A 22,692-nucleotide genomic window follows, 5' to 3' on the forward strand; every position below is an offset into this window, starting at 1 on the left:
CTGTAAAAGTGCTTTGAGTGCCTTGAAAAGCGCTACATGAATCCAATACATTCCTTATCTTGTTGTGCTAAGAAAATGCAGTGTTGTCAGTGTTCTGGTAAAATAATTGATCCTGAGATGACGGGTTTTGGTTGAGTAAGTTGCCTATAGCTTTTGATGAGTGATGCAGTGTTGGGCTGAACTGAATGTCGGAAAAGATAGCTGTGTAAAACCTTTTTTTTTTAATGATCTCAGTATACAGAAATGAATGTTAGCAATTCTATAAAGATACAGCGATACTGGGCTTCCACAGGAACGCTATCACGACTTTTTGTTCACATAACAGCCGCTGTTCTAACTCTCAGACTTTGTCTTTCAGGCGTCACACTGACCACAGCGCTGGATCTGCAGAAGAGAATCTATGGAGGTGAAACGTGTAAAGATGATGAGCGTCTGTACCATGTGAAATTGTTGGCGGATAATGGAACACACGATTCTCTCTGTGGTGGTTCTCTGGTCCATGGACAGTGGATTCTGACAGCAGCTCACTGCTATATTCCAACTTGGTAAGAAAGGCAGAGTTTTACTAAATACTTTAAGATCAGCATATGTACCATGTGAAATGACTCTATGGTAATAATAACCAGAGACTCTAATGGAATAGAGTATCTCTGTGGTGGCTCTCTGATCGCTAACCAGTGGATTCTGACAGTGGCTCACTGCTGGAAACTGTAAGAAAATAGATTTACTTCAAAATAAGCAACAGTATCTCTTGGATTCAATCTAAAAGTCCTTAAGCAACCGTTATCTAATGTTAAACTATCACATTCCCAAACTGCAACTAGCTTTAGTTTTGTTCATGTTCAGTAATTATTGATTCATAATATTATAATCTGACCTATTAACAGTAATTTAGTGATGTTTCACTTTAACCTCTGTTTATTTGTAGGACTATGAAGGCAGTCTTGAGGGTGCATCCAGGTCCAGGGACAGAGGTGGTGATCAAAGCACCACCTGTGATTTTTAAAGACGGGAACAACAACGAGCATGACATCATGCTGCTGAAGCTAGATAAGGCTGTGTCTGGTATTACACCCATAGGCCTTCCCGACGACTGTGGAAATAAACCCCTACTCAAGTGAGTTTTGACCTTTCAATGATTCTATAAGCTAAACTCCTATACAACTTGCAACCGCAAAAGTATTCTTAAATGTAACGTCAATAGTGGGGGAAGTAATTTCCTGATCTAAAAACTGTTTCTTTATTTTCTTTTTATTGTATTTCAGAGGGGCTCTAGTTCAGATTGCAGGTCATGGAGCCACTACAAAAAAAGGTTCCTGGTTGCTTATTGTATAATACAAATTATCTGTTTATCACAGTTAGTGTTCTTATTTGTATGTTTGGTAATGTTGCTGCACATATTTACATTAAATAAATGTGTGTCTTGAAGGTTTGTCAGCCAACAAAAATTGCCACATTGGTAACACTTTATAATAACTATCCGTTGTAACTCGTTAATAGATCATTAGTAAACTCTTAATTAATGATTATTAATGATTTGTTAAGTGTTTGTTAAGGATTTATAACAATGGTAGATAGTTAATATCTTAATAATTGAATCAGTTCATCTGGGAGGTAATCCGAGATACCGACGAGGCTGAAATAGGCTATAGACTATACACAGTGCATGGGCAACTGAGGGTAGCCCCATTTTCAAATATTTTTAAATAAACTCAATACACACTGTGCATGCCATGGACTTGAACGTGACGTGATCAGTTAATCTCGGATTACCTCCCAGATGAACTGATTCAATTATTAAGCTATTAACTATCTACCATTGTTATAAATCCTTAACAAACTGCTAACAAACACTTAACAAATCATTAATAAATCATTAATTAAGAGTTTACTAATGATCTATTAACGAGTTACAATGGATAGTTATTATAAAGTGTTACCGCCACATTTAATAATAAAGCAGATAGATGAGTATGGTTTATATGATTCCAATTATAAGGTCCAGCAGTGTTTTGTTTATTTGTTTGTGAAATTATTATCTGTATTCATGTTAAGTAGATAGTGTAGTAAAATAAAACCTTTTTCTTTTCTCATCTAGGAACTCAAACATCACCTACTCTCCAATGTGCAACACTCAAGATTGTTGACTGTCCAATAACGACACATGATCAACGTCTCTGTGCCGAATCTAAAGTACAGGATACTTGTCCAGTGAGTTGGCTAAGCCTATATCTATTCTACTAATCATTGCAAGTTTCAACACTTTACAGTTTTTCTCAAATGATTCGGCACAATTTTCTATTAATTGTTTCACAAAAAACGCCCACATACAGCCCTTAACACAAGAAGATATTGCTTCTCTGAAACCATCGCTACAACGTTTTTGCAGCGCCTTTAAAGTTGGAGTCTGTTTTACGACTAACAACGACAATACTATATTGTGGGTTATATGTAGAAATTACAAAAAATTAATATACTCCAGTTTTTCGCAGCACTAAACTACACTTCTGCAAAGTATTGTGGCAACACACTTCACAGGAGTATAGACATGGTTGTTGCCGATTTCATTTGCAGAACATACAACTAAATGTAATTGTAATTACTTATTTCATTAGAGCATGTACCATGTACCCTAATGCAGCCCTAGTCTATGTCTACAGGAACCTCTCCCTTTGACTTTCATAGGTTGAGAACTTTTGAATGGGAAGAGCAGTTCCAATAGGCTGATACTAAGTGTGGTCAATGTGTTGACATGGTTATGTAATTAGGTGTCCTGTCTATTGGGCAGGTGTGTAAACTATTTTGAAAAATTTGTTAAAACATAAGAATTATAAAAAATCATAAACAGTTGACCTATTCACAAGATACAACATTAAATTAGGTTGACCCATGATTTGCTAAATGTGTGTTGATCAAATATTTCAGTATTTGATGTTAAAGTTGTTATGCAACAATATATATATATAAATATATATATATGTCTTTTATAGGGTGACTCTGGCGGAGGATATGTGTACAAGAACAGGATTTACGGCGTCCATGTAACAGGTGGTGAAACCGAGTGTACTTCATCAGCTAAATTTATGGACGTCTGTGCATACCTGGGATGGATCAAATGCATTATAGGGCCACCCTTGAAACCTAAAGGACGTCTTCGCAAGATAATTGACAACCTCAAATGTTGGTAACAGGCACTTCACATTAAATAAAAAAACGGTTGAGTTACTACATTTCTAATTGATGAATTTACAAATGTTTGGTTAAGATTAAATATAAAAAAGTATACAATAATAATACCAATTAAGATTTTCAACATGGCTCTTACAGAACGTAGGACTGATTCACAAATGTTTACAGATTCTTGCTGTTGGAATGTTGTTATGAAAAACACATCTAAACATTCTCCCTGTTATTATACAATCATCGTACGGGAAATCTACAAAGAGACAACCATCGCAATATGCTATTCTTTCAACAGTACTGATGATGATAAACAATATGACTGTCCTGCAAGTTTGTGTCTGTTGAAATAAAATAAAGATGACTCACACCTATAATTTAACAGATTGTTATTAGTTTTTTGATTGTTAGGCAAGGCAAGTTTATTTATATAGCACGATTCAGACATAGGGCCATTCAAAGTGCTTTACAGGGGCATAAAATACATCAAGAATAACATATATCAAGTATAGAATAGACATTAGAAAAGTGAAAATAAAAACAATTTCATCAAGGTCATTCATAGTGATTTTTAAAGTTTGTTTACTGAATACAGCTGTCTTTAGATAGGTAGATATTATGTAAGCAGGAGCCCGACGCGCAGCTTGAAGGTCTTTATTTCTAGCAAGTGACCCGTTGGCTCTACATTATCCCGGCTACTACAACAAATAAAGCAATTCATTGAAGCAACATGTTGTTTTAACAGCCAAAAACAGTCCGCTACACGGTCGGAACTCACTCAGTAGCAACTGTAGATGAGGGAAGGTTTATAGGATAATAGCTGTCACCACGGAGTGTCAATCAAAACACTGGAATACTGCTTTCTTGGTTTGTCCAATGTAATGGCAGATTTATTTAGTTTGTAGGGTTTGGAGGGTATCTGTATGGGTGTGTGTGTGTGGACAACAGAAAGAAGAGAAACACATAATCACGTCATAACCACATTCATAACTAGCATGAAGGTCTAAGTAATTAACATAGGGAAAATTATTATACAATTCAATAACAGGATATGCATTAATGCCAGTAGGCCTTCACATGAGATTAACACTGTTAACAGAAGATGCTAACATTCACCTAACAACATAAATGCCCCGCTAAAGTACTAGGGAAAAATAACTGACATCTAATACAAACGGCATCAAAGACGGTAAGTGCACGAGGCTCTAAAACGGGACTTTACAACATTCAACAGTTACTTATATACTTGCCAAAAATATACAAACAACTCAGGTTATCGTCACTTACAAACGACGCACACTTCTTGTTCGGGAAAACTCCAAACTCCGTCCGCAAACACGATTGCTCTGCCGCCTTTCTTTCTCTCCTTTTCTCTCTCTCCTCCTTGGCAGTTAACGGCTCCGCTCCCAATCAATAAGCGCGCGCATGAGCATGCACCGAGCGCATGATCGGCTCATGCCAGTGATATGGCCAGGTCCTTTATAATCGCGGACCCTCTTTAACAGCAACGGTTACTATGTCAAGCTGCGGCCAACCAAGAGTTTAACAAAAAACAACTTGTTTCCCTAGCAACCCTGAGACCTTGTCTAATAACTGGAATAGCCATTGCAAACCCACTAGGTTCTTATGTAATGCACACGTAGTTTAACACACCAGTAAATAGGAACGACCAAGGATACGACCTAGTAACGGGGGAATAGTCTGCTCGCCATGCTATGTCTGCTTCAGCTGACCGGAGGCTCCGGCTCAGCTGTTAGCTACAGAGCTACTGTTTTGCTAACACAACTCAAGAATCACACACCGTACACACAGTAAATGTAAATCAGCCAATATGTTTAACAAGAGTTTCATCTAGCTAACAAAGCATTATCCCCCAACATCAATAACACAATTCACGGAGAACATTACTGGCTAACATTTACATTGCGGGCTGCAGCCTGAAGTTACTGTCTAACTGTCAAAATGCGACCAAACGTACTCACGTCGTCTTGACTGGAGTCCTGTCGGACATTAGCCATGACTCCTGTGTTCCCTGCTCTCCTGATACATGCAAAGTCATGTTGAAAAAGTATTCCTTTGTTTTCTGAACGATTAGTAGTCCTGTTTGTGGACGTCTATCCATCAAAACTATGACGTAGGATTTACATAGGATTTTCCAAGTTCTATGTAATAAAATAATATGAATTACAGCTGCTTTCTACTCTATTACCAATGAATCAAACAGTTTCCTTATTATGAGTGGGTAATAGGTTAGGCCCTAATCCATTAGGGTTACCCCATATGATACTTATCTCAACATCAAGACTGATCTTGAGTGCTACAACACTGACTATAGGCAATACATATTCAATAGTATGCAGATCTGCTAATATGAGATGGCATCCAAGTAATCCTAGTGTGCTTTTGTTGTGTATTAAAAAATGACAAAGTTACAGAGGATGGGCAAGGCAATTTGGACTTTTGAGAAAACGGTTTGTGGTCTGTGATAAAGACGAAATATGAAATAGTGTCACTAAGATTCTGCATCAATTACAGTGTCATTCTAATATGATAAAGGTCAAATAATTGCCCCTCAGCCTACACTCAGGAATTACTTGGGTTTTGTCTTAACCAGAAGTTATCTGTCAGAAAATATTCTATTCCCATTTGTGTTGTATTTGGAGATGGTTGAACCCCTCAATGAAAACAGTTATTTCTATATAAGATGAATGCATGTTGCGTACATTGTTATTGGATAATACTGTATGAACCTTATTCCTATGGACCCTGGGGCTGATTTTATTTCATGAATCAACATTTCAGCGCAATTGTCTCTCAACAAAATTCACAAATCATCTGAATCACATACATTACAGAGTGAATACCTGCTGTCACTTCATGGAAGGCAAAGGCAGGAGCTGCTCAAAGTGATAAAAACGTTGCATGAATGTGTGTGAAACTCTTCATCCAATGTGACTGTGTTGATAAGCCTGTATGGAGTTAGTGGTAGCTGCTGCTGCTTGAACAGAGAGGCAGTTATCAGACGGTGAAAGACAGCGATGGCTAATTTGTTGCTTCTCCTTTTGCTGTGGGTCAGTAAGTAGTACAGTGTTATATCCTTACTGTATTTTACAGTTCTGCTGCTTACTTTAATGACAATTTATATTTTTGTATGTATTAATGTACTTGACAACAATGAATTCTCCAAAATTGCTAACTACAACTTTACAGTTTTTTACGATCGCACAAACACTAAAATCAAAAGTATTACACAATTATCAAAACCTTAAACTCAAGAAGCAAACCATTGGCTATATGTGCACCACTATAAGCACAAAGTCAGCCTCACACTTTTTGCAAAACAAAACACACAGTGATTTGCAAAACACTAAACACACTTAAACACATTAGACACAGGAGGATATCATGATGTCACCTCATTGCAATTCCAAAGCACTGACTGTCAAACTACCAAACACATGAGCCAGTCAGTAAACACAGCCATTAGGTGCGCAAACACATGATTGCTTTATTCTAAACACTCCAATCAGGTTCAAGCACTATACAAATGGAGCAGGTAAGTTCACCTGCCTTTACAGTAACCAAAATGGAAGGAGTCAGAAGAACAGTGAGAGTGAGGGTGAGAGGGGGAATCCACAGAGGTCCACAGATCCGTCATGCCAATATTAGCCCTTACAACACACCTCACATACTCACATTTTTAGACTGATTGCACAACATAGTCACAGCAGGTAACCAAATGCACCAGATGCAATACATTGTCATCTGGGACAATGTGTCATTCCATTGTGCTGCTCTGGTCCAAAACTGGTTTCAACACCATCCACAGTCCACAGTTCACAGTTCTATACCTTCCACCATACTCTCTGAAGGATGTGGATGAAATTCTCTGGACAGATCCAGCTAGGCGAAGAGATACTACAATGTCTAGTATGTTCTATACTGTATTTTCTGTTTCCTTTATCAGCTTTTTTCATTTATGTATTACAGTATCTGTAATTTTTAACCTGTACTGGATACAGTATTGTATGTGTGTTGTTGTTTCCTGGGATAACAGTGTTACTGTATGCAGACTACTGCACACATGTTTGGTTGTGATTTTCCATGTTGACTGATTTGGGTGTATGAGAAATAAATTATATTTTCCTCAGTCTGCAGCATTGGTCTTGTCAAGTGTTTGGTGAACTTCTTGTATATTTGCACTTTCTCTGTGTAGCCTACTTTATATACATTACTCAAATCACTGAGAAGTAGAATTACTAAAAGTGTTTAAGGTTAGCAACAGCAGTGTGTAACTGGTTCAGACAGAATTAAGTTATATGCAAAGTGTGTGTTTCATATGGCGACAAAATATGTTTTTTATAAAATAGTGTATAGTTTTGAAAAGAGTATTTCATTTTGCAAAGGGTCTGAGGTGTTTTGGTAATTGGGTGTTTAGTGTGCTAATTGTGTGTAGTGTTTTGAGAAATCGGGCCCTGTTTTCAAAATCGTGCTTAAGCAATCGAAAAAAACTGTAATAGGACTGTGGACCTAATCTGAATATACTTCACATGTTAACGTGGTCAAGGAGGTTGTTGTCTGTACATAGGCTCAGACACACTTAGCAGAACACACAGGGAAATAGCAGATCATTATCTACCTGCACTTGAATTCATATTCAAAAGTGCTCACAGTATGAACAGAGGCATGATCACCTCTGTCAGTTTATCCTGAAGCTCTCTGCACACACACACACATACACACACACACACACACACACACACACACACACACACACACACACACACACACACACACACACACACACGCTAGCACGCCGACTCACACACATACTCGCTTTTCTCCCTAGAGGGGCCCGCATTGTTTTTGCCCAATTGTGGGGTCCACCCTTTCCAGTGGTTCTATAGGAAAGAGTTCACTGATTTTGACAACAAACATTATCCAGAATTGCTGACTACACCTTTAATAGGACTGTGGACCTTAATCTGAATATACTGTGCATGTTAACGTGGTCAATGAGGTTGTTGTCTGTCCGTAGGCTCAGACACACTTAGTAGAACACACAGGGAAATGGCAGATCATAATGCAGAGAGAAAATAATCAGACAATACCGGCTGTATAAAGTCTAGCATGAGTGTTTAATTCAAAACAATAGTTTTACTCACAAGTGACTCTTCACGCAAGGTAGGCGCCAAGAGTGATGCCGGACCATAATGAACATTACGTATTTATGGCACATCTCAACCACAGGAGGTAGAGATTTAAATGTCATACATTTGGTTTACAGTAGGGAGAGACAGGAAGACTAAAGGCTGGCTGAGGTGAACAGCATGTAGACTGTTTGGAGGCAGACAATGAGAAGTACTTATGTAATGCGTCTTAGCCTGCCTATTTTAATATATAGTGGAGCTGTGAAGTATTGTATCCTTACAATAATCTACCTGCACGTGTTGCTCTGCTGAGAAACAACTCCTGTAATATGTAATTGCTGTGAATAAGTTACTCTTTTCTGCAGCCACTCTCTCCCTTCCCCAGTGTTTTTTTTATTTCTCACTTCTTTCAGGCCCTGTACTTTGTCCCAACTCCCCAGGCCTGCCATTCTCAGAGTGTCCACTGTTACGGCCGGCCATACCAGGCTCGTTAACCGGCCTGTAAACATGAAATAAACCACAATGAAACAATGAATCAACGTTTAAACCATACTGTAATTTATTAAACCAATCCCACAACTCAACTCAATCCGGAGGCTGCAAAAGAAAAAGGGTAAACGGGAGGAAGCCTGGGGCGGCCACAGTTGGACTACAGTATTGCCCAGGTCTTCCTCCAACTAACCTATACCCCGGCCCCTCTAAAACTACGATCAAAGTAAAATAACACCACCTATTAGCCCCCCATTAACTAAACCATAACACTAAAGAAACAACAGGAAAACGCAGCAGGTCACCAGCCGAGCCGTCCGCCGTCAGTCAGAGAGCGAGACCGGCACAGGCCACGCCTTTAAGCCCCACAGGAGCAGGAGCACCTGCCACCAATCAGGCCCCAGGACACCTGGGAGAGAGAGAGTGTGGAGGAGCAAGAGGAGGGAGGAGCAGAGAGGTGGGAGCGCGTAACATCCACCAGATGCCCCCGACTTACAGTTGAGCACAGAATTATTAGCCCCTCTATGAATTTTTTTTTAAAGTGACCCTGGTAGTTTTCGTTTTTTGTGAAATAATTGTGTTTCTGTCTGCAAAGTAAAAATAATGTAATCATCCAAAATAAAAGTAAGATGTTTGGAAAAGCTGTGATACAAATGCCTTGCTCTGTTTGACAGCACTTGGGAAATACTTTTAATTTTTTTTTTCATAGGGGGGCTAATAATTCTGTCCTCAACTGTACCTACCACACTTCCTCATTCACCTGTTATCACTTACCTCAACAGCCACTCAGCACCAGCCCATTAACACTAGGCCTGTTTATAGAATACTACTGCACTACTCAAGCCGTGGGAACAGTGTATTTCAGACAAGGACACCCCCTGCAGGCACCTACATATATTTTATGAAATTGCCTCATATATTTATTCCATTGCTAAATGCCACGTATATTATTGTGTATTTTTTAAATTGTTTCATGGTTTGATAAGATGATAAACAGACCTGCATGTGAACCCTACACACATCTTGTGCAGTACTGAGGTGAGTGGCGGACGCTTATCATTACATTTATGTTTAAGTGTGTTGATATGTCTGTGTATATTTGAAGAAAATGCAGTAAAAATAAATAAACTTTCAAAGCACTCTGATCTTCATTATTCAAGTGTGCTACAAAGGCATATGTAAGGCTGTCAAAAATGACAAAAAAATTAAATTATAATATATTTTTTTAAATAAGATAAAAATAGTATACATACAGTCTTTTTAGAATATTTCAAAAGATGGTTTTGAAAAAGACAAACAATCTTATGCCTTCAATATTGTGAAACTCTTACGACATTTAAAAATACAATTTGCTTTGCCAGCCCTTTTATAGTTAGATTCCTCAATGATCACAATGTCTTCCTTACAGATCAGATTGGATTCATACCTGACCATGGCACACCATATCTTTATTCTCACTCTCATCTACACACACACAAAAATGTATTGATGTTTTGCAGATTTCAAAATAGCCTTTGACTGTGTTGTGCATGGATGCCTCTTTTATTGATTATTATAAAGTGGCCTAAAGTGGAGGTAGAAACCTATGGCTTGATTTAAAGGTGGGGTGGAGAATTTGGGGAGAAAATAGCAGTTGGGATAGAGATTTGAACAGTTGACAGTCCCAACAGCCAATAAGAACAGAGAATCGTTTTTCTTGGCTCGCTCCTCGCTCCGAAAAAAAAGTGGTACTGCTCATGTTAATTTTGACCAATCAGAAATCACATACCCCACCTTTAAACGATATATTCTAATAAAATATGTACAATAAATGAACCATTCCTCACAGGACCATGGTAAGAAACAGAGTTGTAAATTGAGCTCAACCCAATAGAATAAAATTAACCCTCTCATGGCATTCCTATTTTGTGAAATGCACCTGTATAATTTAAATATTCCGGGGAAAGTACATGGAGTTTTGTTTTAAACAATATACACAGCCCCTGGTGTAACTCTGCGGAGTGTCTGTTGATTGCAGATACGTTTGTTCTCCTTTCTCCCTCCAACTGTAAATAGGGAAAATACCAAATTATTGACCTTTAAAAAAAATCAAATGATCTGAAAAATAAATCTAACATGAGGATATTATAATAATCCAGCAAACAAAACAGTACACATAACCGGGCTTGAATAGCAACTCATCTTGACACTTTGGCATCGCTTTGAGTGAGCTGACAGAGAGAGGGAGAAGGGCTTTTTATGAAGTCAAAAGATACATTCCAATTCACATCCCAATTAGGACCTGGTTCCAAATTCTAAATTCAATAAGAGACCCAATAATAGTATATGGTAGGGAAGTCAATTGAAGTGACTGAAGACCGACAGACAGACAGACAGACAGACAGACAGACAGTGAGAGATTGTCCTTACTTTTGGTGAGTGTACTGTGTGCGCATGATGAAAATGTATCCCTCGAATACAACATATTATCTGGTAAAATGCAAATTAAGCAGATAATACTCCAGGGTGTGTGAATGAATTAATGTTTCTTCTGAACTTAGAAGTATCAAAAAACTCAGGTTAAATCTACAGTGTAAAAATGCAAATAGTCTGAGCACCAAAGACTGAGAACACAGCAAAGCCAGTTATATTCAATAAAATTAAAAACTTAGCACAATTCACATAGTTTTTTTGACACTTCATCCCTCTACACCTCGGACAATGTCTTAACATTGTTTATAAAGTCCACTGATTCTTAAATGTTGCCTCTTGTTTCAGTAAGATACGCAATAATGGTATATTGTAGTGAAATGTAGAGTCTCTTTAACCAGCTAATTATTCCAGTCAGGAGAGAAACATCCAATTGAAGCCGTGCATCCAGAATTGTACAAAAAAAAAACATATAGAAAGTTCACAGCAGCACTGGGCAGCACTTATCCACTACTTAGCCATTACCCTTTAACAATTCATATTCAAAAGTGAGCATTCTCAGTGCCAACAAAGTTGAACAGAGACAAGTTCTCTCCACACACACACTCACACACACACACACACACACACACACACACACACACACACACTTACTCACTTTTCTCCTTTGAGGGGCCCGCATTGTTTTTGCCCAATTGTGGGGTCCACCTGTTTCAGTCGTTCAGCAGAAAACACACACACACACACACACACACACACACACACACACACACACACACACACACACACACACACACACACACACACACACACACACAATGTAATGTTTTAGTGAAGGTAGATATCCTTGTGTAAAATGACTTTGAGATAGTGATATTTAAATAGGCAGTTGGATATATTCACTGTGCTGACAAGAGTAGCCATAGTGAGGCACGTTTGGCTGTTAAAATAAGATGTAGTAAAGTATAAGGCAAATTAACCAGATAATAATCCAGGGTGTGTGAATGTACAAACTGTTAATGTTTCAACTGAGCTCCTAAATGTTGATAAGCCTACGCCAAGGAGAAATATTATCAAAAAACTATCTACAGTGGACAGTTAAAAATGCAAATACTCTGAGCACCAAAGACTGAGAACACAGCAAAGCCAGTTATCATGTTCAATAAAAATACATTTAAAAAACTCCACATAGTCATTTAGACACTTACATCCATCTACAGCTCGGACAATGACTAACATTGTTTATAAAGTCCATTTATTCTTAACAATTCTTAACAATCCAGGGTGTGTGAATGTACAAACTATTAATGTTTCAACTGAGCTCCTAAATGTTGATAAGCCTACGGCTGTTAAAATGCAAATTAAGCGGATAATACTCCAGGGTGTGTGAATGAATTAATGTTTCTTCTGAACTTAGAAGTATCAAAAAACTCAGGTTAAATCTACTGTGTAAAAATGCAAACAGTCTGAGCACCAAAGACTAAGAACACAGCAAAGCCTGTATAAGGACAGGTCACTGAGGAAGGCCCGCTCAATCATGGCTGACTCGACCCATCCCCTGTACCCTGAGTTTACCCTGCTGCCATCAGGGCGCAGATACAGGCTTCCACCTTGCCGAACTAACCGGTGGAAGAAATCATTTATGCTGCTGCCATCAGTCTGGTCAATGACCACATGTAAATATGTGATCTGTTTGTGTTATTTGTTGTCTTATATGTTATATGTTTGCCATCTTTCTCTACTGCTGGCTGTACAACAAATTGCCCCTCGGGGATAATAAAGATACCTTGAACCTTGAACCTTGAGAGCCAGGTATATTCAATACAATTAAAAATGTAGCACAATTCACATAGTGTTTTGACACTTCATCCCTCTACACCTCGGACAATGTCTTAATATTGTTTATAAAGTCCACTGATTCTTAAATGTTGCCTCTTGTTTCAGTAAGATACGCAATAATATTATATTGTAGTGAAGTGTAGAGTCTCTTTAACCAGCTAATTATTCCAGTCAGGAGAGAAACATCCAATTGAAGCCGTGCATCCAGAATTGTACAAAAAAAAAAACATATAGAAAGTTCACAGACACACAACCTTATAGCGCATGCTGGGCAGCACTTATCCACTACTTAGCCATTACCCTTTAACAATTCATATTCAAAAGTGAGCATTCTCAGTGCCAACAAAGTTGAACAGAGACAAGTTCTCTCCACACACACACTCACACACACACACACACACACACACACACACACACACACACACACACACACACACACACACTTACTCACTTTTCTCCTTTGAGGGGCCCGCATTGTTTTTGCCCAATTGTGGGGTCCACCTGTTTCAGTCGTTCAGCAGAAAACACACACACACACACACACACACACACACACACACACACACACACACACACACACACACACACACACACACACACACACACACACACACACACACACACAATGTAATGTTTTAGTGAAGGTAGATATCCTTGTGTAAAATGACTTTGAGATAGTGATATTTAAATAGGCAGTTGGATATATTCACTGTGCTGACAAGAGTAGCCATAGTGAGGCACGTTTGGCTGTTAAAATAAGATGTAGTAAAGTATAAGGCAAATTAACCAGATAATAATCCAGGGTGTGTGAATGTACAAACTGTTAATGTTTCAACTGAGCTACTAACATTTTGATAATCCTACGTTAAGAAGAAATATTTTACTAAGTATCAAAAAACTATCTACAGCGGACAGTTAACAATGCAAATACTTTGAGCACCAAAGACTGAGAACACAATCAAAAGCCAGTTATCATGTTCAATAAAAATACATTTAAAAAACTTAGCACAATACACATCGTTGTTTTGACACTTCATCCATCTACACCTCGAATAATGTCTTACAATTGTTTATAACGAGTTCCTATCAAATCTAAAATGTCCGTTCTAGATTGATTTTTTTTTTTAAATCATCATGTCTCAACATACAACATACAAAGCAAAAAAAATGTATCCAAACACATGCAGTTACTGTATCTATAAGGTTAATTAAATGTAGTTAATTTAAAATATGTTAATTAACATTTCAATATCTGTAATGTCTGTTATCCTATCAATAACCTGACGCCTTCAACACAGCCGGGGAAAAAAAGGTCTGTAATAAATGAAAACAATAAATGTCACACTTAATATGTCAGTGAAAACAATGATCCTTGTGTAAAATAAGAAAGAGATTGTGATATTTAAATTGGCAGCACTAAGCCACTACTTAACCTCTACCCTTTAAAAATGTAAAAGTGAGCATTCTTAGTGCCAGGGAGATTCACACACATACTCACTTTTCTCCTTTGAGGGGTCCGCATTGTTTTTGCCAAATTGTGGGGTCCACCCGTTCTGATGATTCTGCAGAAAAGAGTGTGCACACAGACACGCACACACACACACACACACACACACACACACACACACACACACACACACATACACACACACACACACATACACACACACACACACACACACACAGAACTTTACAGAACTTATGGGAGCAAAATGTCTCACCATACAACATACTATCAAAAATGTTATCCGATCAGATAATAATGAACATTAAAATACCTGTAATGCCTGTTTTCCTATCGACAACCAGCCGCCTTCGACCCAGCCGGGGAAAAAAATTAATGTAATGAATGAAAACAATAAATGTCACACTTAATATGTCAGTGAACACAACTTGTACTTCCTCTTATTTACTCCTTGTTTAAAATAAGAATGATATAATTATATTTAAATTGGCAGCACGTAGCCACTTCTTAGCCTCTACCCTTTAAAAATTCAAATTCAAAAGTGAGCATTCTCTGAGCTGACAGAGTTGAACAGACACAAGATCACCACACACACACACACACACACACATACTCACTTTTCTCCATTGAGGGGCCAGCATTGTTTTTGCCGAATTGTGGGGTCGACCTGTTTCAGCGGTTCTGCAGAAAAGAGTGTGCAGACACACACACACACACACACACAGGAATGTGTTAGTGAACGTAGATATCCTTGTGTAAAATGACATTAAGATAGTGATATTTTGAATATTTAGTTGGATATATTCACTGTGCGGACAAGAGCAGCCATAGTGAGGCACGTTTGGCTAGTACAATAAAATGTAACAAGGTATAAGGCAAATTAAGCAGATAATAATCCAGGGTGTGTGAATGTACAAACTATTAATGTTTCAACTGAACTCGATAAGCCTACGCCAGGGGTGTCAAACTCATTTTGGTTCGAGGGCCACATACAGCCTCTCTGATCTCAAGTGGGCCGGACCAGTAAAATAATGGCAAAATATATGTCAACTCCAAATCTCTAGCTTTGTTTTTCAGTAATATGCTTTATCACTCAGCCTACATTTGTAACCTACATTATCATGGATCACAAGGGATCTCTGTACCCCCCAGGAAATGTCTTAGTAAAGGTTGCTGCTGGCCATGGGAACAGGAGGTGCGGCGCGCAGCGCCGCAGCAAAAATTTTGGGGGTATTTTGCTCAAAGATGCCAATATACGCACTAATGAAATAAACAACTGTTTATTTGAATACACAAATACAACAGGCACTGACCTTACAGTTGTCCAATTTTGTTTACTATATGTCCAGGGACACATTTTGTGCAAACATGCAGACAGTACAAAATTAAATTAAATAAAAGTGCAACTTCTACTGTTTTGATTTATTTTTAAATACAGAGGTTATTGGTTGTTTTGGAATTCGTTTTTCCCAATTTAAAACATAAAAATAAAGCAGCATGGAAAATTAGGAAATAAATCTTGTAGGCCTACACTAGCATGCTCCTGCTCGTTTCGCGCGTGCAGAGCCGCGGACACATCGCGCTTGCTAGTACATTAATTGTTCAGCACTAAAAATATATATATTTTTTTTTTTTTTGGTTTTTACTTTGCCATAAAGCACTGGAGGAAACATTAATAGCGGTGAAGCAAGATTGCCATTTACCATTTCCCACGTTGCTAAAATGTGCTTTTTAAAATTTTGGCTGCCCCCTAGCGGCTGGAGTGAGCATTTTGGTTATTTCTTTAAAAATTCATATCTCCTCACAGGAATGGGCTAGAGACTTACTTTTTTTTTTGAAATGCTCATAAATGTGTGCTCTACAAGTCGCGGGCCGGATTAAATCATCTCGCGGGCCGGATCCGGCCCGCGGGCCGTATGTTTGACACCACTGGCCTACGCCCTACGGCAAGAGGCTATATTTTACTAAGTATCAACAAACTATCTACAGTGGACAGTTACAAATGCAAATACTCTGAGCACCAGAGACTGAGAACACAGCAAAGCCAGTTATCATGTTCAATGAAAATACTTTTAAAAAACTTCACACGTCCACAATCCACTTTGTTTTTCTGACACTTCGTCCATCTACACCTCAGACAATGTCTTACAATTGTTCGTAACAAGTTCCCATCAAATCTAAAATGTTTATATTGAAAAAAAAAAAATAAATCATCTTAGACATGTCTCAACGTGCAATATACAATGCAAAACAAATTTGATCGGAACACATGCAGTTATCTATAAGGTTAATTAATGTAGTTCATTTAAAGTATGTTAATGAACATTAAAATACCTGTAATGTCTGTTTTCCTATCGACAACCTGACGCCTTCAACCCAGCCGGGGAAATTAAGTCTGACATATTAAAACAATAAATGTCACACTTAAAATTACAATTGTTTATCATTTCCATCAATTCTTAAATTTTAAATTAAAACTTCAACCCAGCTGGGAAAACAAGTCTAAAATCCATTAAAACAATAGATGTTACACGACAGCGCACACATAAAAACACAGAAAGCAAATTTAGCCTACCGGTTGTTCCAGGACTCTATCATGGAATGAGCAGAGCACCTGCCTCACGATCAAGATTACACCCTGAGTTCCTCCTGTACGTGGTGAAATGTCATTGATCTCACACACACACACACACACACACACACACACACACACACACACACACACACACACACACACACACACACACACCCTCACTGACACACACACACACCCTCACTGACACACACTCTCACTGACACACACACACACACACACACACAACACACACGACACATACACACACACCCTCACTCACTGACACACACACACACACACGCACGCACGCACACACACACGCACGCACACACACACACACACACTATGCCTTTGGATATAATTTATTTTAAATGATTGCTGATATGTGTATATTGTATATATATTGCTAGTCAGTTAAAAGTCAGTAAATACAATTTTCCTTGTGTATAATTATTGGATTATTGGATACTTTCACTGCATGACCGAGAATAGCCATAGTGAGGCAAGGTGTAATTAAATAAAATTAGATTACAAGGCAAATTCAGCAGATAGTATTCCAGGGTGTGTGACTGTACGGACTACTATTCTCTCACCTGAACTCCTGAATCTTGATAAGCCAACGGCAAGAGGAAACATTTTACTAAGTATCAATAACCTCGAATTGAATCTTCAGTGGACAGTTAAGAATGCAAATACTCTGAGCACCAAGGACTGAAAACATAGCATAGCCAGGTTCAATAAAAAAAAGGAAAAAAAAACTTTCTAGAACAATCCACAAAGTTGTTAATGTCTTACCATTGTTTATTAAACTTTTCCGTTTATTCTAAAATGTTGTTTACATGAGACCATGATATTCAGTAAGTTAATCATTGAGTAAATACGATTTTTTACATCAATTATAGAAGTATAACAGAGTAAAAATAAAATTAAACAAGACAATAAAAAGAGTAAATACAATAACGTAATATAATGTGTACAACTCTTTGCACACTATTGTTTTCAGATATATTGATTTCAACTTTTTTTAAAGTAATCCTCCTAGTGTGCAAGCTGTCTTTAAAAAGTAAAGTGGGATTAGAAAAACCTGCCAAATCAATCAGTAAAAACGGACGATTATAACATTTTACAAAACAATTTATTTAACTCAAAATAAGAATTTAAAGCAACTTTGAGCTAAATATCATTATTCTATTGAGGACTTCATATCGATGTTGAATACTTCAAAACTATGATGTCATTTTTATGCTGGAAAAAAAATGCAGCTGATGTGACTGTTTCCATGTAAGGGTAATTTTCCTGCCATCTCTTCACACAAGACAAGGGCGGGGAAAATTGATAAGGCATTGAAACTTTACATATGGTTGGACTTCTGTATCCAATGGGATTGTATTGAAAGACCTGATAAACCTTATAAGGTGATTGGCTGCTCGAAGGCCAGTGTGAACAGGACAGTCCAAACCAACATAAAAGCTTCTGTGTTTCACTAGGAAGACACACTGAACGATGGGTGGAATGACTCGTCTCCTCCTCCTGCTGTGGGCCGGTGAGTGAACAACTTCTGAGTGTTTAAACTTCTGCTGCTTACTTTAACCATCTGTTTGCTTTCAGACTATGGCGACTGTGGCTCAGTTGGTAGAGCGGGTCGGCCAGTGATCCAAGGGTTGGCGGTTCGATCCCCGCTCTGCCACCTGTGTCATGGTTGTTGTGTCCTTGGGCAAGACACTTCACCCACGTTGCCTGGTGTGAATGTGTACGACTGCTGTATGTTTGAGTTTCCTTGTTGTTGTGTCATTGGGCAAGACACTTCACCCACCTTTTGAATGTGTATGACTGCTGTATGTTTGAGGTGGTGGTCGGAGGGGCCGTTGGCGCGGAATGGCAGCCACACTTCCGTCAGTCTGCCCCAGGGCAGCTGTGGCTACCATCGCTGTTAACCACCACCGGTATGACTGTGTGTGAATGAATGGAACCTGGAACCCTGTAAAGTTCTTTGAGTGCCTTGAAAAGCGCTACATGAATCCAATCCATTCCTTATCTTGTTATGCTAAGAAAATACATTAATCAATAGTGGATTCTAAGACAGCAGCAATAGTTATTGTAAAGCAACTTTTTGTTTGTGTTGTGAGTGACAAAGTGTTACAACATGTCAGTGTTCTGGTAAAATAATTGTTCTTGAGATGACGTGTTTTGGTTCCATAAGTAGCCTATACCTTTTGATGTGGGATGCAGTGTTGGGCTGAACTGATTGTCGGAAAAGATAGCTGTGTAAAACCTTTTTTTTAATGATCTCAGTATAAGGAAATGAATGTAAGCAATTCTATAAAGATACAGCGATACTGGGCTTCCACAGGAATGCTAACACAACTTTTTGTTCACACAACAGTCACTGTTCTAACTCTCAGACTTTGTCTTTCAGGCGTCACACTGACCACAGCGCTGGATCTGCAGAAGAGAATCTTTAATGGTTCAGATTGTGGAGCAACTGAGCGTCTGTACCATGTGAAATTGTTGTCGGATAATGGAACACACGATTCTCTCTGTGGTGGTTCTCTGATCCATGAACAGTGGATTCTGACAGCAGCTCACTGTTACAAGCCTGGTTGGTAAGAAAGGAAGAGTTTTACTAACAACTTTAAGATCAGCATCTGTACCTTATGAATGGCTATGGTAATAATAACCAGAGACTCTAATGGAATAGAGTATCTCTGTGGTGGCTCTCTGAGTGATAAACAGTGGATTCTGACTGCAGCTCACTGCAAGGAACCATAAGAAAGTAGATTTACTTAAAAACAAGCAACAATATATCTATATCTTGGATTCAATCTAAAAGTCCTGAAGCAACAGTCAGCATTTATCCTATGTTAAACTATCACATTCCTAAACTGAAAATAGCATTTTGTTCATGTTCAGCAATTATTGACCTTTAATATTATAATCTGACATATATACAGTAATATAGTGATGTTCCACTTTAACCTCTGCTTATTTGTAGGACTATGAAAGCATTCTTAAGTGTGCATCCAGATCAAACCAAACAGAAAGAGGTGCCAGTGACCGTCAGTGACCGTAAGATTTATAAAGAAGGCATATTCAAGAAGCGTCAGCATGACATCATGCTGCTGAAGCTACGTAAACCTGTATCTGCGATTACACCCATACGCCTTCCTGACTGTACTGCCAAACCCAAACCCAAAATGTGAGTTGTGACCTTTCACTGATTCTATAAGCTAAACTCCTAAGAAACTTGAAATGTGAAACCCCTATTCTTTTTAAATTCAATGGCAATAGTGAGGTAAGTAATTTATGTTGTTTTTTCAGTAACATAGACTCTTGATTATACCTGAAAAACTGTTTCTAATACTGTTTTTATTGTATTTCAGAGATGAAGTTCAGATTGCAGGTCTTGGACTCTTAAACGAAACAGGTCCTGGTTGCTTATTTTATAATAACAATTATCTGTTTATCACAGTTAGTGTCTTACTTGTATGTTTGGTAATGTTGCTGCACATATTAACATTAAGTAAATGTTTCTTGAAAGTTGTCAGCCAACAACAACTGACACATTTTATAATAAAGCAGATAGATGAGCTAATTCAGTTTTAGTTAGTATCAATTATATGATTCCAATGATAAGGTCCAGCAGAGTTTGGTTTATTTGTTTGTGAAAGTATTATCTGTCTCCATTTTAAGTAGATAATTTAGTTAAAAATTTTTTTTTCTATTCTCATCTAGGAGCTCAACGATCAGCTACTCTCCGATGTGCGAAACTCATGGTAAAGGACTATGGGAAGTTCAGAAATCAGCACCTGCTCTTCGGGTCAACTTCTCAACAGGATATATGTGGTGTGAGTTGGCTAAGCTTCTATCAATTCTACTCACCATTAAACATTTAAACACTTAATTTTTTTCTCAATTGCTTTGGCACATTTTTCTATTCAGTTTACTTTTACAAAGACAGGCCACACATCCCTTAACAGAAGAAGAAATTGCTACTCTGAAACTAATTCTACAACTTTTGTGTAGCACCTTAAAAGTTGGAGTCTGTTTTAGCACTTACAACAACCATACTATACTTTGGGTCATATACTGAGACACTTAGGGAATACACTGTAATATTTGAAATCTCTATAAACTGAATTCAACAATACTCAAAATGACAAAGATAAAAAAAAATACATATACTGTAGTTTTTTGCAGCACCAAACTACAGTGCTGCAATGTATTGTGGCAACTCACTTAAAATAGTATTGATAGTATATTCACCTATTTGTTTAGCAGACAATGCTGATACTAAGTGGTGTCAATGTGTTGAGATGGTTATTTAATTAGGTGTCCTGTCTCTATTTGAGAGGTGTAGGAACTATTTTGAAAAGTGTGTTTAAACGTAAGAAATATGTGTAAAAAGAATGACAAATAGTAACCTATTCACCAGATAATCATTAAATTAGGTTGACCCATAATTTGCTCAATGTGTGTAGGCAATAGAGAAAAAACTGTCTTACAATCAAATATTTCAGTATTTGATGTTAAAGCCGTTATGCAACAATATCTATTCATCTCTTTTACAGGGTGACTCTGGCGGAGGAGTGGTGTTCAAAGGCAAGATTTACGGCGTCAATTCATTCTCTGGTCGCACCGAGTGTAAGGAACCAGCTGGCTTTATGGACGTCTGTGAATACAAGGCCTGGATCGAAGGCATTATAGAGCCTAAAGGATGTTTGTCATGTTTCAAAGGTCGTTAACAGGCACTTTACATTAAATAAACAAATGGTTGAGTTACTAAATTTCTAATTGATGAATTTACAAATGTTTGATTAAGATTAAATATAAAAAAGTATACAATAATAATACCAATTAAGATTTTCAACATGGCTCTTATAGAACGTAGGACTGATTCACAAATGTTTACAGATTCTTGCTGTTGGAATGTTGTTATGAAAAAACACATCGAAGGATTCTCCTTGTTATTATACAATCATCATACGGGAAATCTACAAAGAGACAACCATTGTAATCTGCTATTGTATTAACAGTACTGATGATGATAAACAATATGACTGTCCTGCACGTTTGTGTCTGTTGATATAAAATAAAAATTACTCACACTTATAATTTACCAGATTGTTATTAGTTATTTGATGAACATTCCTGAACAATTTTGTTAACTTTAAAGCCCTACTTCACCGGTGGAAATATGAAGGTGTATTAAACTCTGAGATCCTATGTAGTATAAATGTGCAAACATTTTAGAAATCGGTTTATCCTAGACTGAGAAAAGGCAGAAAGAGTGTTTTATGGTCTCACTGTCTAACCCTACAGTTTACTAGTGTGACATCACACATGGGAAAATGTTGGGTTAGGATTAACAGGAGAGCTGGGCCAAGGGAAGAATGAGGGAAGAAAAACCTCACTCATTATACACTCACCGGCCACTTTATTAGGTACAGCGGTTCATTTTCTTGTTAACACATATAACTAATCAGCCAATCACATGTCAGCAACTCAATGCATTTAGGCATGTAGACCTGGACGGGACAACTTATTGAGGTTGAAACTAATCAAAACACTGTGATTTTCACTCTAAA

The 22,692-nt window shown here is 37.9% G+C and overlaps 1 protein-coding gene across 1 annotated transcript in view; it reads left to right on the top strand.

Annotated features, from left to right (window-relative positions):
• Window positions 1–22,043, top strand: part of LOC307252230 (thrombin-like enzyme elegaxobin-1) — a 22,561-nt gene extending 518 nt beyond the window's left edge. Inside the window, exons 2-10 of the mRNA XM_080029852.1 lie at window positions 359–545; window positions 929–1,065; window positions 2,769–2,788; window positions 2,991–3,063; window positions 19,524–19,710; window positions 20,100–20,303; window positions 20,488–20,531; window positions 20,840–20,952; window positions 21,676–22,043. Coding sequence (XP_079885978.1) covers window positions 359–545; window positions 929–1,065; window positions 2,769–2,788; window positions 2,991–3,063; window positions 19,524–19,710; window positions 20,100–20,303; window positions 20,488–20,531; window positions 20,840–20,952; window positions 21,676–21,849 — 1,139 coding nt within the window. The 3' untranslated portion in view covers window positions 21,850–22,043. The remainder of the gene's footprint in view (window positions 1–358; window positions 546–928; window positions 1,066–2,768; window positions 2,789–2,990; window positions 3,064–19,523; window positions 19,711–20,099; window positions 20,304–20,487; window positions 20,532–20,839; window positions 20,953–21,675) is intronic.
• Window positions 22,044–22,692: the final 649 nt, after the last annotated feature.

The sequence above is a fragment of the Ammodytes marinus genome (genome assembly GCF_949987685.1).
Source record: "Ammodytes marinus genome assembly, chromosome: 6".
In the NCBI taxonomy this organism is placed as follows: Eukaryota; Metazoa; Chordata; class Actinopteri; order Uranoscopiformes; family Ammodytidae; genus Ammodytes; species Ammodytes marinus.